The sequence below is a fragment of the Poecilia formosa genome, unplaced genomic scaffold, assembly GCF_000485575.1.
Source record: "Poecilia formosa unplaced genomic scaffold, Poecilia_formosa-5.1.2 Scaffold149, whole genome shotgun sequence".
NCBI classification, from domain to species: Eukaryota; Metazoa; Chordata; class Actinopteri; order Cyprinodontiformes; family Poeciliidae; genus Poecilia; species Poecilia formosa.
In genome coordinates this window covers 1,085,169-1,100,357 of record NW_006800088.1, presented here as the reverse complement: position 1 = coordinate 1,100,357, position 15,189 = coordinate 1,085,169, and the positions used below count along the sequence as shown (strand labels likewise).

At 41.7% G+C, this 15,189-nt stretch overlaps 1 protein-coding gene across 1 annotated transcript in view; it reads left to right on the top strand.

Annotated features, from left to right (window-relative positions):
- Positions 1–7,293: 7,293 nt before the first annotated feature.
- Positions 7,294–15,189, top strand: part of tesk1b (testis associated actin remodelling kinase 1b) — a 28,234-nt gene continuing 20,338 nt past the window's right edge. The window contains exons 1-2 of the mRNA XM_007563638.2: positions 7,294–7,530; positions 8,141–8,793. Of these exons, the coding sequence (XP_007563700.1) occupies positions 8,602–8,793 (192 nt within the window). The 5' untranslated portion in view covers positions 7,294–7,530; positions 8,141–8,601. The remainder of the gene's footprint in view (positions 7,531–8,140; positions 8,794–15,189) is intronic.

The window sequence follows — 15,189 nt, the reverse complement described above, 5'->3', positions numbered from 1 at the left end:
AAATACGAGGCACGCTTCAAGAGCTGCAACCATCCTGTCCCATTAGTGCATACCTGAGAGGCTTTACTTGGGTAAATAAAAGACAAAAAAAAAATCAAGTGTTGCTAAGAGAACCAAAAGATAAATGCTCTGTCAGAGGGAAACGCCCCAGTCTTTAAAAAAAAAAAAAAAAAAAGCACAACACAAACATGTCCCGATCCCAGCCGGGTGAAGAAAAAACACTCTGATCACCTGTAAGGCGAAACCTGAGACTCGCACGTCTGCCGAGCGTGTTGAGACAAGAGGGGAAAGTGGAGGAAACACTCAATCTGCAGGGTTTATGTCCTGGAGCTGCAACAGAAAACGCCGCTGTGCTCCGACTCCTCCTCGTTGCAGGCTGCGCTGCGTTTTGCACGGGGTGCTGCGTGCATGAATCATTGAAAGCTTTATGAATGCGTGGCCTCAGGTCAGAATGATATAGGATCAGCGAACAACAGCAGAATGACTTCAGGCACTTCTGTATTGATTTCTGCCTTGCTGCCCGTCTGCTGATGGACACTGCACACACACCCAACGTTGTGACGCTTTGACGTCTGCAGCACAAACATGTTCGACATGTTGCAGCGCAATTAATAACATGGCTGATGATATATTTATATATATATATATCTATATAACCTTACGTGCAGCATTAACCACACATTTAATTTTCCTAATGAGTTCAACATCCACACCCCCTCTGTCTCCTACTTCCCTCTGAGTGGGCCGTAATTTAGTTTTACTGTTTGTTTGGAGCTTAAATTTCCCTTTCATCCACTTTACAGCACCTTCAGTCTTTCCCCCAGAGGCCCAAGCAGACTGACTTGTGGGTCTCCAGGGTCATTCAGGATCATTCTGTAGTGTCCTCAAATACATCCTAAAATGTAGTTTTATGAATTTATGATGCTTTTTAGTTTAAAGGTTAATGTAGATGTCTTTAACCCAATGCTAAATTCAATTAACAGATGTAACGTGTAATAGAAGATGATGAAGAAATTTAGTATCCGAAAGAAACAAACACATCAGCTTCAGCGTAAAGGTTTAGCAGACAGCAAAAATAATTAAGGCTGTAGTTGTGGTTGTAATTAAGGCTGCATGGTGAGTCATAATGACAATAAAAGCCACTAAAATTACTGTGATCTAAGGTTTTTATGACATATAAGTTTTGGTCTGCACTCATAGCAACAAGTTGATACACATGAAGCTACACAGTGTTATCATCTGTGATCTGTTTGCTTTCAATTGATGTGAGTTTGTGAGACTCCTGCCTTTTCTTTCTGGTTCTGATTGATGGTGTTGCTGGATTCAGAGAGGCGGAGAAAGCGGAATGATTATCAAATTTGCAGTTTTATGTAATAATAGACATCCAAGTGATTGGAATTGCCCGTCAGCGGTGTTCAAACTCCATTTGAGAAGGGGAAGGTGATGGTTTCGGCCAAAAGAAATCTGTTGCTATGCCGATGCTGCAGAACAGCCACTTGCAGTGCAGCAGACAGCGCAGAGACAAGCCTCAAAACCAGATGAAGTTTTAAGGCTAGCCTCAACCATAAACGCTAAATTTGAGTCAGTATCTCGGGTGATTAAAAAAAAAAGAAGTGCAATATTTCTACTGTGAAACATGAAGGTGGATCATTGATGGTTTGGGGAAATGTGAACACCAAAGGCACAGAGAACAAGATCAGAACTGACAGTGTAATTTGCTGCAGTTGATGTGAAACAACCCAAGAAACTACAGGAATTTGGAGGCTTTCTTTGCCAGAACTGGTAGAAATGTGAGAAAATAAAATGTCTAATCCACAAATACAACAAAAGACTTCAAGCTGAAGTTGAGCAGTATCAGGAACTGAACTTTGTAAACTTTAGACCGTCATTATGACGTCACCCTTGACGATGAATACATCATCGTCCCCTCTTGACGATAATCTATTCATCGTCAAGGGTGATCTACTAATCGGCCTTGATGATAAATAGATCACCCCTGACGATGAATGATCTATTCATCATGACGATGATGAATAGATCATCATCTATTCATCATCGTCATCACCCTTCCTCAAGGGTGATCTATTTATCATTAAGGCTGATAAATAGATCAAATAGATCAAGGGTGATCTATTTATCAACACTGATGATAAATGGCTTCACCAGAGCACTAACCAAGCAAGAGTGGAAGAAAAGTTTTTGTATTGTCGTCCATATTCTCTGAAAAAAAAAAAAAAAAAAAAAAAACATTTTTAAATTTCTGCCTGTGAGCACATATGATAGACTAACTATTTTACTTCAGGACTAATATAAATAATAATAATAATAATAATAATGTATATTAATATAATAGTATTAATGTTTATCTTTTAAGAAACTACAGCCCCAAAAAACGTGACAATAATTTGATCAATTAGTTTAACTTTCTTCTTTTACTTATTTATTTTAGCTGATAAGTATTAAAAAAAAAACATATTTCTCTTCTTGTTTTGTAAAATCTTTTATTTTCCTCACCTTTTGAAACATTTTGATAAAAACGGCCACGTGTTTATTCTCCATTTATTGCACATGTTCTTTCTTTGCCTACAGTCGTTATTATGCTTAATGAAAACGTCATAACAAAAAATAAAAATAAAAAAACACTCCGTGACCCGTTTCTATTTTCTGACAGCCGGATTTGATTGAGTTTCAGAAGGAGAGAGAGAGACTGAGGAGGGCTGGGGGCTGCAGGGGGTGTAGTGTCCCATTTGGTGACCCCTGTATCCCTCCTCCACTCCCCGTCTCCTTGTGCTTCAGGGACCTGAGTGCAGGCACATAATAACAGCTGGTGTGCTGCAAGAAGCCAATTATTACGACCCTGGCGCCCCCCACCTGGCAGCCTGTAAGGCCGGGTGTGATCGTTAGGACCCCCAGTCGAGCTTTGATGGGGGCACCATCAGAGGAGGAGCTGGCTGCTGAGGTGAAAATTGGCAATTTCAGAAGGTCAGACCGGTGTTGCATGTTTTATTTACACTCAGCGACTCAGAATTCAAGGCAAACACCTCCTGAAAAATATCTTGACGTAATCCGAAATGGGCATTGTCTTGTGAGAGTGGGCCATCAGCCTAGAAGAAGTGGGATTAGTTAATCAGTAGGAGGGTTAATGTTGAGTGGAATGAAAGCAAAGCTTTCGTGTTTAACGCATTCCTCTTTCGGAGGTTGATCTCTCCCATGAGGACGACCTGAGTGTCTCAGGTGGAAGCAGCAGGACGGAGCTTATTGATCCTCCTCCTCCTATAGAAAGAGCTCCTCAGATCTCCCAGCAGGGGGTCGCCGAGGCAGGAGCCAGCCTCGTTTATCACCGCAATTCACGACGGCGAATAAAAATCGATTCCGCAATAATTAGAGTCTTTTCTGCTGGATTTGTTTCCGTCTGCAAACAAATATTTTACCAGTTGAGTTAGCTGGTTGTCGTGTCCTCAACCCACAAACCACGACGAACGCAGATTATATATATATCGACCCCAGCCCTTGATCGGTTTTATTGAGAGGACTCCCAGTTCATTCATCAGGATGGAGATTTTGTTGAGCGTCAAAGAAGGCTTGGCTGATTACTGAGAGGTTAATGGTGGGTGATGGGAAAATTTACCCTGAAGGACCTGAACTCAAGCGGAGGAGATTAAAGTGACACGACTCCGTTTAAAACACCTCCGCCCCATTAGATTTCTGCTAAAGCAATCCGAGGAAGGAAAAGGAAACGCCCCAAAGATAAACGTTAGCAAAAGACCAAATGAAAACAGCAACTTGCAAATGTATCGATGTCACAAACTTTAATGTGTTTCACTGGAACTCCAGGCGACACATCTAACCAAAAATGTGCAGAATTGTGACGAGGAAGGAAATATAGCAAAGGTCAGTCGGCCTTTGTAATCAGCTTTCTGAATAAATACTTCATAGGTCATGAATTTTTCAGATGCAAGATGTTTGGAAGTGTCTTTACCAGTGTTGTACATTTAGACACTGAAATTGTTCCCCCAATGAAAGGAAAGACAAGTCTTTGAACAGATTCTCAATGGGATTTACGCCTGGACTTTGACTAGACAACCGTAACTCTTCCATCCAAGAGTTAAGATGTTTTCAGCTTCTAATAGATTTTGTTTTTCTATTTTTACCATAAACTTTGACCAACTTCTCCTCCTTCTGCTGCAGAAAATCTTCCTCCCCTCAGCTTGATGCTGCCATAGCCGCCATGTTTGGATAGGTTTCCACCACATATTTTGGGCGAAAAGTCAAATTCTGGTCTCATTTGACCAGAAAGCTTTCTCAATCTCAACCAAATCTATTGAAGTTAAAAATGCAACAAAATATATTAAAACATCAAAGAGTTATGAATGCCTTCTCAAAGTTTTGTTATGTTTTCTTCATTACAGTCATGAATGACACAGCAGCACAGACAGGTCAGCCGAGGTCGCCGTCATGCATGACTTCCTGCTCATAATCCTGCCAGAGAGACCCCGGGTGAACTCACAACACACACAACGCTCCGCATGATGAATAAGTGATCATCGCCTCTAAATAATAAATAACGATGATTATTATCGGTCACCTCTGGGGCGTTTTTTTTTTTTTTTTCCTCCTCTGGCTTCTGGACAGATCCAGTAAACATGATCACACAGTGACCGACATGAACCTGGTCCTGGGAGTCGCACTCCTCCAGCCCAATGTGTCAAACGCTCGCAGTATTTGTCTGGGAGGCGTTAGGCGGCGCCTTGTTGTTTAACTTTCTTTCCTTTCTTTTTTTTTTTATGGCTCAGAGGCATCCGTCACCTTCAGGTGGAACCATCCTCTCATTTCGGTTTTGTCTGCTGGTATTTGTTGCCATTTGTTTCGTTCTTTTTCCAGATACCAACCGCTTCACTTCTGGTTCTGCTGGAGGTTTTTTCCCCCTGTTGAAAACAAGTGTTTCCTCTCCACTATCCCCCTGTGCTTCTCCAAAATGACAGCTTGATTTGATTTGATGCAACCTTTCGATTTTTTTGTTTTTGTTTTTTTGTTTAAATAGATTGTTGAACTGCATTATAACTACGATTGCATTGGTGTGTATGGAAGTCTGGAAGGATTTTAATTGATTTCCAATATGAATCGGTTGAATGTTTGTGTCATAAAGTACTTTGAGATGAGACATGTTTGGGGGGAAAATAAATAAAGCTGAGATCAACTGAACGCTTTCCTCGTTTCAGATTACCAAAATTATTATCTAAATGCTAAATGACATCAAAATTAAGAAATGTGAGATTGGCGTGACTTTAAGCAAATTTGGAAAGACAAGATTATGATGTCATTGGCTTTGTGAGCTGTAAAGTGTTCACACTAAAGTCCGATTACAGTCACATTTAGTAGTATGAACAACCACTCAAAGAAAACATTGAATTGTTTATCACTTCCTGCTTGATAAAAACATAATATCTGACCATCTTTATGCAAAACTCACATTTTGCACTTTTTTTTTTCTTTTTTTTTGCACTTCCATCTGAGTCTGAACTGCCTCTAAAAACAACCCGAGCGAGCGCCGATGATTTGTAGAGTGATTGGATCAGGCTGGACTTCATTGTTAATGGACTGAATGTTGATTAGAGACTGAGTGTGATTGGATTGGAGCCGGATCTGTTTGTCTTCATGCAAAGTAGCATCAGAGAACTTTCTGCAGGGATTCGGCGCGATGCAGATCAGTGAAGCTGAAGTGAATTTCCTCTACTTGCTACAGATCCCAGCAGCTCGGTTCAGGTCTCTCCTTTTGTCCACGCCACACACAGAGCCTTTTCATCTTTTTAACAGGACATGATGAAACGCTCATATTCTTTTAATCTCTGATGGTTCAAAGATCTTTGGGTATTGTTTGAAGATTGCAACACTTTTTTTTCTTTTTCCTTTTTCTTTTAAACAAAATATGTTTTTGAAGTGTGTTGTTACAACAGGTTTTTCACCGCTGGTCCCCAGATAGTTATCAGCGTTTTTAATTCGGATTTCACAATAAGCGCAACGGAACAAATGCCGGGTTAGTTGATGGAAACATCCAATTAAACGACGGGTTCCTTAAAGAGAACGTTCAGGGTTTTAAGTTTCGGTCGAGAGGTCATTGAGGGGTCACTGTCTTTCATACAGATGGGAGAATTAATATCAATGTTTTACTCTTAAGAGTCATATGTTTTGCATAAAATTCACAATAAATTTCTTCACATATGTAAGTCACATATGTGAAGAAATCAACACAAATGTGTCTATAAAACAAGCTAACTGTAACAAAGTGGGGAAAAAACATTATTTATTGAACATATAAATAAAAGAAGCATTTAAAGGCATACAAATCAATTAAATCTGTGGATTGAGCATTTCTGCTCAAAGTCGTTCCCCCTTATCATCAGCTGGTTCAGACCTACGTAGAGTTTGTTTAGCAAAATGCACTAATGGCATTGGCTGCAAATGTATTTCTACTTTTATTAATGTTGCCATTAGCACCACTGAGGTGAGGGGAAAAATGATTTCACCATAAACCAATCACCACCGAGCGCCTTTGGAAAGACATGTGATAGTAGAATTAAAAAAATATATATTCAGGAGAATTGTTCATAGCTCTTGCAGAAAGTTCTGGAGAGAAGTAGAAAACATTTTCCATGAACACAGTAATTCACTCAAACCTCTTCACACTCACTGCACAAAGACTCCACTGCTGAAGGAAAGCCAAGCTTGGAGCTCATTTATAGTTTGAAGCTGCAGAACATGTGGATAACCCAACAGAGTTTCACATTTCAAGCTAAACTCTTGAAATGTGGCAGGTCATGATTTTTATTTATTTTTTAACAATGAGCAATCACTATCAGTTTGAGAAACTGAGGGTGGATTTTCCAGGAAGACAAAAAAGCATCCCAACACACATTCAAAGAAAACCTCAATTAGTTTCGGAGAAGATACAATGTAGCTGCTAAAGCTAGGTGAGCAACACCAAGAGCAATGCCGCCTTAAAGTTGACCTCCCCAGATACTTAATAGCAGTTTACAACTAGTACAATGTTATGTCAGGTGTCCTTTGGGCTCGAAGAAGCCGCATTTACAGCACATTACTTGGCTCTGCTTAAAAGTCAGAGGGATATTAAATAAAACCTATCCAAAACTGTGAAACTGATCTTTTTGTCTAATATTATTTGCTAAAGTCACCCAGCAGATGCACAGTGTTTGCAGCTAGTACTCGAGACCGGCCCCACAGGTGCATTTTTGTGGTGATCACGTGTGGACACGCCCCGCCCCGCCGCCCTCCATTAAAACGCAGCAAAAGTCGTCGCTCCGCTTCCACCGACCAGTCAGCCCCACACGGAGAGGGCCGACGCGGCAGAGCGACGGAGAGCGGACGTAAAACGAAACCAGCGGGTCCTGCGTGCGTGCAGGAGGCGCTCCGGCGACAACATAAATTAGTAACGCAAAGCTGAACCAAGAAGCCCGAACCGGGACTCAGCGGACGGACTCGGGAGGACATTTCTCTGTAGAGAAGGACAGCCAGGTAAGTCGGTTCTTCCTCTGCGGGCAGCCACGCGTGTCTCCGCTCCGTGTCAGGGTAGTCGTGCGTCAGCGGGTTTTTTTTTCTTTCTTTCTTTTTTTTCTGCTCTGCTTAGATTATAGACTCTGAAGGGCGTGCGTGGACTGCGTGACAGACGAGCCCTCGAAGTCCGCTCCACTCTGGCGTCCATAATTTACAAGCTGCAGTCATGCTTAGGGGGTTGGAGGTGGGAGGGGGGGCAGTTTTGCCTTGGGGGGCTGCAGACACGTTGAAACCTCCACGTAAAGTGATTGACTTGTTAAAACCATTAGTCAAATTGAGTGGAGCAGGGTTAAAGTACGAGCAATGATAAAAGGATTATATTGGTCTCCTTATCAGCTTCTTTCTTTCTCTTTAATTTTGGAGTTGCGCTTATTTGCATGCAAACCTTTTCTTTCTTTATGTTTTTTTAATGATTTTCTTGCCCATGTTTCTATTGAGATGGAGCTCATCACCCTGCAGGGATGGGTTGGAGTTTTTGCTGACAGCCTGCTCGCATCACTACATGATTTAGTGAATTAACGCCTCCTGTGTGTGCGTGTGTGTGTGCGTGTGTGTCCGCCCCCCTCTTCAGCGCGAATAGGCTGCAGCAGCGCCAGCGAGGCGGCTCGGACGGTTGCACGCTGGAAATTCAATTGGTGGAACCAGAGAGGGAGCCCCGGCCTTTTCCACCGCAGGAAACCCGACAGAGGAAGCAGCAGCAGCAGCAGCAGCAGCACTATCTGCAGCATCGGAGGGCCTGCTCTGCTGCACGGCATGTGGGACTGGCTCTGCAACATGCACCGCTGCAGCTGCGCCGCTCGCTGAAGGCGGACACGCTGCAGGAATTTGACGGAGAGAGAGGAGAGGAATTCGGTCCGACCGGTCGCTGACCACAGCGGCGGCGCGTTTCCAGGACTTGTCGTCGCCATTCCTCCTCCGGGGGAGGGAGGGGGAGCGCACGCCGCGGCCCCTCGGCTGGCTCGCTGTGGAAATGTAAACACAAGTCGGGCTGGATTTTAAACCACGCACTCGGTCACACCTCCTCCGTCAGAGATGGAGACGGAGAGGGTCGGCCCGGAGGAGCGGGAGGGAGACGCCGAGCCGCCCATGCACAGCGTCCACGGAACCAACCGGATCCGACCGTCCTCGTACCGGGCCCTGCGCAGCGCCGTGTCCACCTTGGCCCGCCTGGACGACTTCAGCTGCGAGAAGATCGGGGCTGGCTTCTTCTCCGAGGTGTTCAAGGTGAGCGAGAGGAGAGCGCACCCTTTTTCCTGAGAATCAGGGCGGTTTTCACCTCACATCCTCATTAAAACTAAGCTTTATAGACATAATGCACTCAATGTTTACCTCCTTAATCGAAAAAAAAAAAGTTTTTTGCATGCTTGTAAAGGGAACTTTTAAAGAATAATTCAGCTTGTGCTTTAAAAAAAGGAAAAACAGTTTAAAAGCAGTTTGTTTCCAGCGATTTACATTTAAACCTGTAAAAGTTGTATCTGTATTCGTTGCTACGCACTGCCGGTCAGCTGGTTGAAAAAATTAGATATAGAAATGCACTCCTATGAACCAAAAACAACCAGTCAGCATCATCTCATGTACTCGCTGCTAAAATGTGCTAATGGAGGAAAACCCTTTATCCACTGTCGCCAGTGGATATGCTAACTAGTCTTAGCATTTGCAACAGGATCTGCTAATGGGAAAAGCCGCAGCAAAGAGCACCGGGCTAAGCAGCTCCACACTAATGTGATCGACAGCGCTAAGACCCGCCTCCTTGCTCTGATTGGTTGTTTCTAGTTGGCACTTGGAGCCGTAGAATATTTACAGATGATCTGTGAACTTTTTTCTCACAGATCATCTGTCTCATTCCACACTGTTCAGTGGAAAGGAAGGTGTGTGAACTGATAAGGAATGCATTCATGCTGGAAGATCTATGAAACAATCACATGTGATAAAGCTGAAGTTTGAAAAACTCTTGGTATAACCAAAGTCACGACTATACCTTCGTGCACCATATGCGTCAAGAGGATTCGGTTTGAACGTCGTCTCTGACTTTTACACCCTCACTTGATGGGTATGCCGTTTTCTGTTTTAAACTGTGGATGTCAGGACAGCCATCTGAAACGCGTCCAGCGTACATTTTACACCTCACACATTATGCATCTCGTACCCTTTTGGTTTGATACCACTCTGCTACGGCTTTCCAAACTTTTATCCAGAATGTTTCGTGTCTCAACCTTTTCTGGCTCTGTTCCTTTGACTCTGATGATTGACAACAGGCTGAGCAGCAGCTTTACCACTGCTTCATCATTGTCATGATGTTTGTGTCTCATGCAAACCACGTTGCTTTTCGGGTTGCGCTGCTGTAACAAGCCCACCCACACTGAAGTGGCTCTCAATTGTAACAGAAAATGACCCGATCCAGTCGCTTGGGTTGACTGGTACCTTGTAGTACTCTAGTGGTGGGTGCTACTCGACTAGAGCAGTAGGCGCTCAAACTGAGAACGTACTGAAGGGAAAAGAGCCAAGAGAATACATTTTTGTCTTAAGACGCTGTTTGTATGGCCTGAAGCCTTCGAGTCAAACGCCATTCAGTACCTGCCAGACTCTGACTACACGGGTAAATGCTGCGTCACAAAATGGGCATGCGTCTCCCACTGTGCACGTGTACGAGATGCAAATGAGCGTAAATAAACCAGGCGTAACACTGTTCTGCCCCTCCCCAACTTGTTGCTTTTTTTTCATCCCCATCAAAAGACACAAATTTGCTTGTTTTGAAATATTTTGAGTTATGAAAGTTGCAGGCAGTCCTTTGGTTTGGAAACTAAATTGATTTAAGACAGTTGGCAAACTATGATGAGCATAAATACTGAGCCAGATTGGGAACCCGCCCACCTAATATGAACTTGTTATACTTGTGTCGGTCTATGCAGAGTAAAACCGTAACAGTCAGTGTTGTACAAGCAGCAGAATGGTAAATTGCTTTGTATTTATTTGTAAATTTAAAAAAATTGGATTATATTGCAGATTTTAATTTGAAATGTTCGTAAATATAGTGAAAACGGCACCATTTTAATTTTTTTTTTTTACCCCAAATTACCGTGAGAATCTCACATGCACGCCTAATTAAAGCCATGCGTGTGTTTGACTGTTTGACCAGGCAGGTTGAGGTATTGACCTGCTGTCATCTCTATTGACCAACGTGAGGTTTCACGTTGTGTGAAACGAGTGTGAACTATGGCAACCGCTGCATTCAATACCAAACATGGGTAAGAGTGAAGAGGCCTAGTGGTTAATAATTGTTTCTGAACAACGTCCCATTGAACTTTCATCATGCATCAGTTGTCACACGATGATATTTGTGATGTTTTTTTGTGTGTAATGTGACACGGTCTGCGCAGGTAGATCAGGTGAGCGTGTGTTTGTAACTCTACGCTCCGCTCTCTGTGTGTGGGCCAGCAGCCTGCGTCCTCTGCTACGACATGCTTCTGCTCACTTCCTTAGAACCTAATTGCCAGGAATGCCTCGTTAATAAAGGCGTTAAAAATGGCGCGTTACAAAGGGCGGCTGACGAAGGGGCGAGTTGGGCAACCCGAGAAGCGATTGGAAGACATGAAGCCTTTGAATTGCCTCCAGTTTTTATTCATGTCAAGTCTGCAAGACTTGATGAGGTAGAAAAAATAAATTTTTAAACCTTTTTAAATGATTTGTAACTTTGATTATTTTTTTTGTAACACTTTATTTGATGGGGTGTGAATAAGACTGACATGACACTGTCATAAACATGACATACCATCTGTCATGAACATAAAGAAGTCTTTATGAATGTCTATGACAGATGTCATGAAGTGTCATTCAGTAAATGGTGACACTTTTAATGCAAAGTTGCTGTAAAGGTTGCATTGAAAGTCCATTAAAAATACCAACTTTGCATGATTTTGTAAATAATGACAATTTAATGCAACGTTGGTACTTTTAATGGACTTTCAATGCAACTTTTAGAGCAACTTTGCATTAAAAGTGTCATTATTTACCGAATGACACTTCATGACAACAGTCATAAACATTCATAAAGACTCTTTCATGTTCATGACGGGCATTATGTCATGTTTATGACAATGTCATGTCAGTCTTATGCACACCCCTTCAAATAAAGTGTTACCTTTTTTTGTCCAGTTGGTATTAGAGCTGGACAATACTGGTAATATTGAGAAGATAAATCTCCTCTTTTAGTCAGTTCTTGACAATGTACATAACATCACAATCACTTTGTACATTACATGGAGCGACGCACTCATGTAACGTATGCCAATAATATCCTTGAACAGATGGCTCCGTTCTCACTGCCATGTTCATTGTACATTTTAGCTTCTCAAATGGAAAAGCAACATGTCATTGCAGGTTTTCCTCCAGAAAATGTGCCAAGCCTGGTGGTTGGGCGCTCTGCAGGCATTCATCCAGTGGCCAGTCATGTTTTTGAGTTAAAAAATGTTTAAAGTTTACAATAAATTGGAAAATATCACTTGATAATTATGTTTTATTGGTAGATTAATACCTGAACACCAACTATAAAGTCTTAGAAAATGCAAATATTAAAAAAAAAACTTAAATAAATAAGCAATTCTCAGCCTGGTGGGGGCACAAGTAAAGCCTGGTGGCCCGCCAGGCTTATAATACAATGGGGGAAACTGCATTGTAATAATGCAATGTATGTTTTCTTGATATTGTGCAACTTAACTTTAGATGTACTCATCCTGCAGTTTGTAAATAATTTGGTTTTTCTAAAGAAGTTCCCATCAGGCGTGCAAATATGTCTATTTATTAGGGATAAAATAGTTGCAATTAAGGTAATCAGAATACAATGGAGCTTTGTTTATTCTAAGATGAGATCATATTTTTATTCTTAACTTTTTTTTTTTCTTTTTTCCCCCCAAATTTCGTTATGAACATATTTAATTTGATAATTTGAAACACTTGTGTGTAAACGCTAAATTAGTTTTTTTTCGTCTGACCAGTTAATCCAGAAAATTGAATAATTTATAAACTTCCAATGTTTCGTTCTTTATCAAAGTAACGAGGGGGAAAAATCAACATGTTGTTGACCGAAGGATTATCTGTGCAGACAGTCTTATTGATGAATTTAAAAGACAGCTACGTTATCTTATTTCTCAGTTTTATTGCACAACGCGTTTGCTCACATTGATTTTCTATTACGGTGACTCGTGGTTTTTACTGCACGTGGCTCGGTGCATGCATCTCCCGGTGTTTAAAGTTCAGCATTATGTGGTGATGGACGCGAATAATCGGGGCTGCAGAGTTACAGTTGACAAATTTGTCTCTCCCCTTTTGTAAATGGGCTTTATTTTGAATTACGATGGTTTAAACAAGGATTCAGACACATTTAATGCTTCATGATTATTTTAAGTGTTGTGTGATTTTTTTTCTGCTCAGGTTGCCATCGTTTCATTGCATCACGTTGGCACAAAAGTATGTCAGTATGTCTATATTTAGAAGCGATTTCGTTAGAAACGCAGCATCTTGTTTAATACAGAAGTGTGCTCTGCATGCTTTTGAAAATTGTACAGTAAAGGCAGTGATGGGGAGTCCCTGGAGGAGAATCGGTGCCTAATATCTTGAGATTTCTTTTGCCGTTTTTCTAAAATGAGCCGTTCCTGAACGTGTCGAATCATTTCTGCAGATGTCGTCAGATGGGACTGTCTTGTTGTTCCCCATTTTGATATCAAACTTCTTGTATTTGTTTTTTGTGTGCCCATTTTTAAACCTCGTTTCACACAGAAGTGGTCACCAAGCATGGGTGAAACTTGAATCTTTAATTTAAACAGACTTTTTGGTTTCTTGTCCCTGTTCTCCTTTCAGTCTGAGGCCGCTCCCTCCGCCGTGGCCTTTGAATTTCTAATGAACATGCAAATGCAACCATGTTTACAGCTGGCTTGTCAGGTTGGCACTTAGCTGCCTTTTGATAGCGCAATATAAATGCAAAATTGTCACGGTGGCTATCGGTTACCTTTTTTTTTTTTGTTTAAAAAAAAAGTTTGTCTACATGCATGACTGGACGGTTGCTGCTGTATCCTGGTTGAGTTTGGAGAAAATGGGCTCGACTGTGTTGTGCAGAACAAACTGTCTGAGACGGGTGTTGTTTTAAATGAATTTAGGCTCCACTTAATGTGCAGGATGGCTGCTTTGAAATGGATGCTCTGCACTTGGTTACAGAGAGCCTGGCCTCCCGCCTTGTGCTGCCGTCGAGCTCCAGTCCTGAGTGCAAATCAATGGAGGATCGCTGCAGGCGGACGGGCAGCTATTCACCTCGTCTGAGTGCAATTGTGCAATCTGAGGGGACGGAGGCGGCGGGGTGGAGGCATTAAAACGTAGGGGGAAAAGAGGGGAGGCAAATCCGTCAGGTGCCGTTTTTGAATATTCTCTAAAATGTTCCGGTGCTTCTCCTCCCATTTCTACGTCAGACTCCGAAACCCGAAGCTCCAAGAGCAATAATCAATCCGAAATAATATTCGCCGTCAGTCAGCAGTTCAGATAAACTCGCAGGATACGATTACATGTTTGCCGTTTTACAGGCCTGCGAGTTTTACAAGGAACAAGTTGGATCTGTTTCTAATTGGATTACCGTGTTATCGCGTCATGTTTGAGCCCTTTCTCCTGATAATCGACGAGATGTTTGCTAATGCAGATAACACCTGCTGTTGATGTTGCGTAACAAACCTCCTGATGGATTTAAGTTTTGTCTTGTTTGCAGAATTTACTGGACCACCATAAATCACTTCTTTTTTTTTTTTTTTTCTTTAAATGTTTTCTCATGATTTTAGCGCTGGGCTTTCACATGCGCTCTTCTCTCTATAGAGTTGGATTTGCTTAAAATAAGTTGTTGGTTTTTTTTTTAAACAAACTGCATTAGCTTTTGTGTGTTAGCTCTGCAGTAGCATTAGCTGCCTTAAAATGCCCCTGATTCCAGCTAATGAATGCATTCGTCACAATTTAGCTAATTTGTCAGATAAAGGTGCAAAATGTTATGCTTCTCAATGTCTTCGACATTTCTAAATTAAGAATAAACATTCACCAAAAGTTTGTATTTGTGTGCAAGTCCTCTGCAGTTGTGGCGCAACGTTCGGGAGGAGCACAGAAAATGTCACGGTTGGACAGCGGTAGAGTTTGGGTACATAAATGTTCCAGCTGTTGGTAATTTACAAATATTTTCTCTTTCTGCAAATGTATTCCAGCATAATTCTGTAAAAATGACCGCAATGGGTGGCTCAGCGGTCGAGGCTCATCCTCAGCGCGGCTGTCCAACATCGTGACCTTGTGACCTTTGCTGTGTGTGTTGATCACCACCCAGCTTAACCTTTTTATTTATTTTTTTTTATGTTCTATAATGTAAGCCTATTGCTGCCACAAAATCTTACGACGACAACAAAAAAATGACACTGCCTTCAGAGTTGACATGCATAAAACTTGTTTACTTTTAGGAAAAAGGCGTTGCATTACCGTCTTTATTATTGTACATAAACGGCTACATAATTGCAGAAGCTCTTTTTTGTTTTTAAAAACTGACTTTAACACAAATGTTTTCTCAACCACTAACTTTTTAAAAAAAGTTTTTAAGTGTCAAAATGC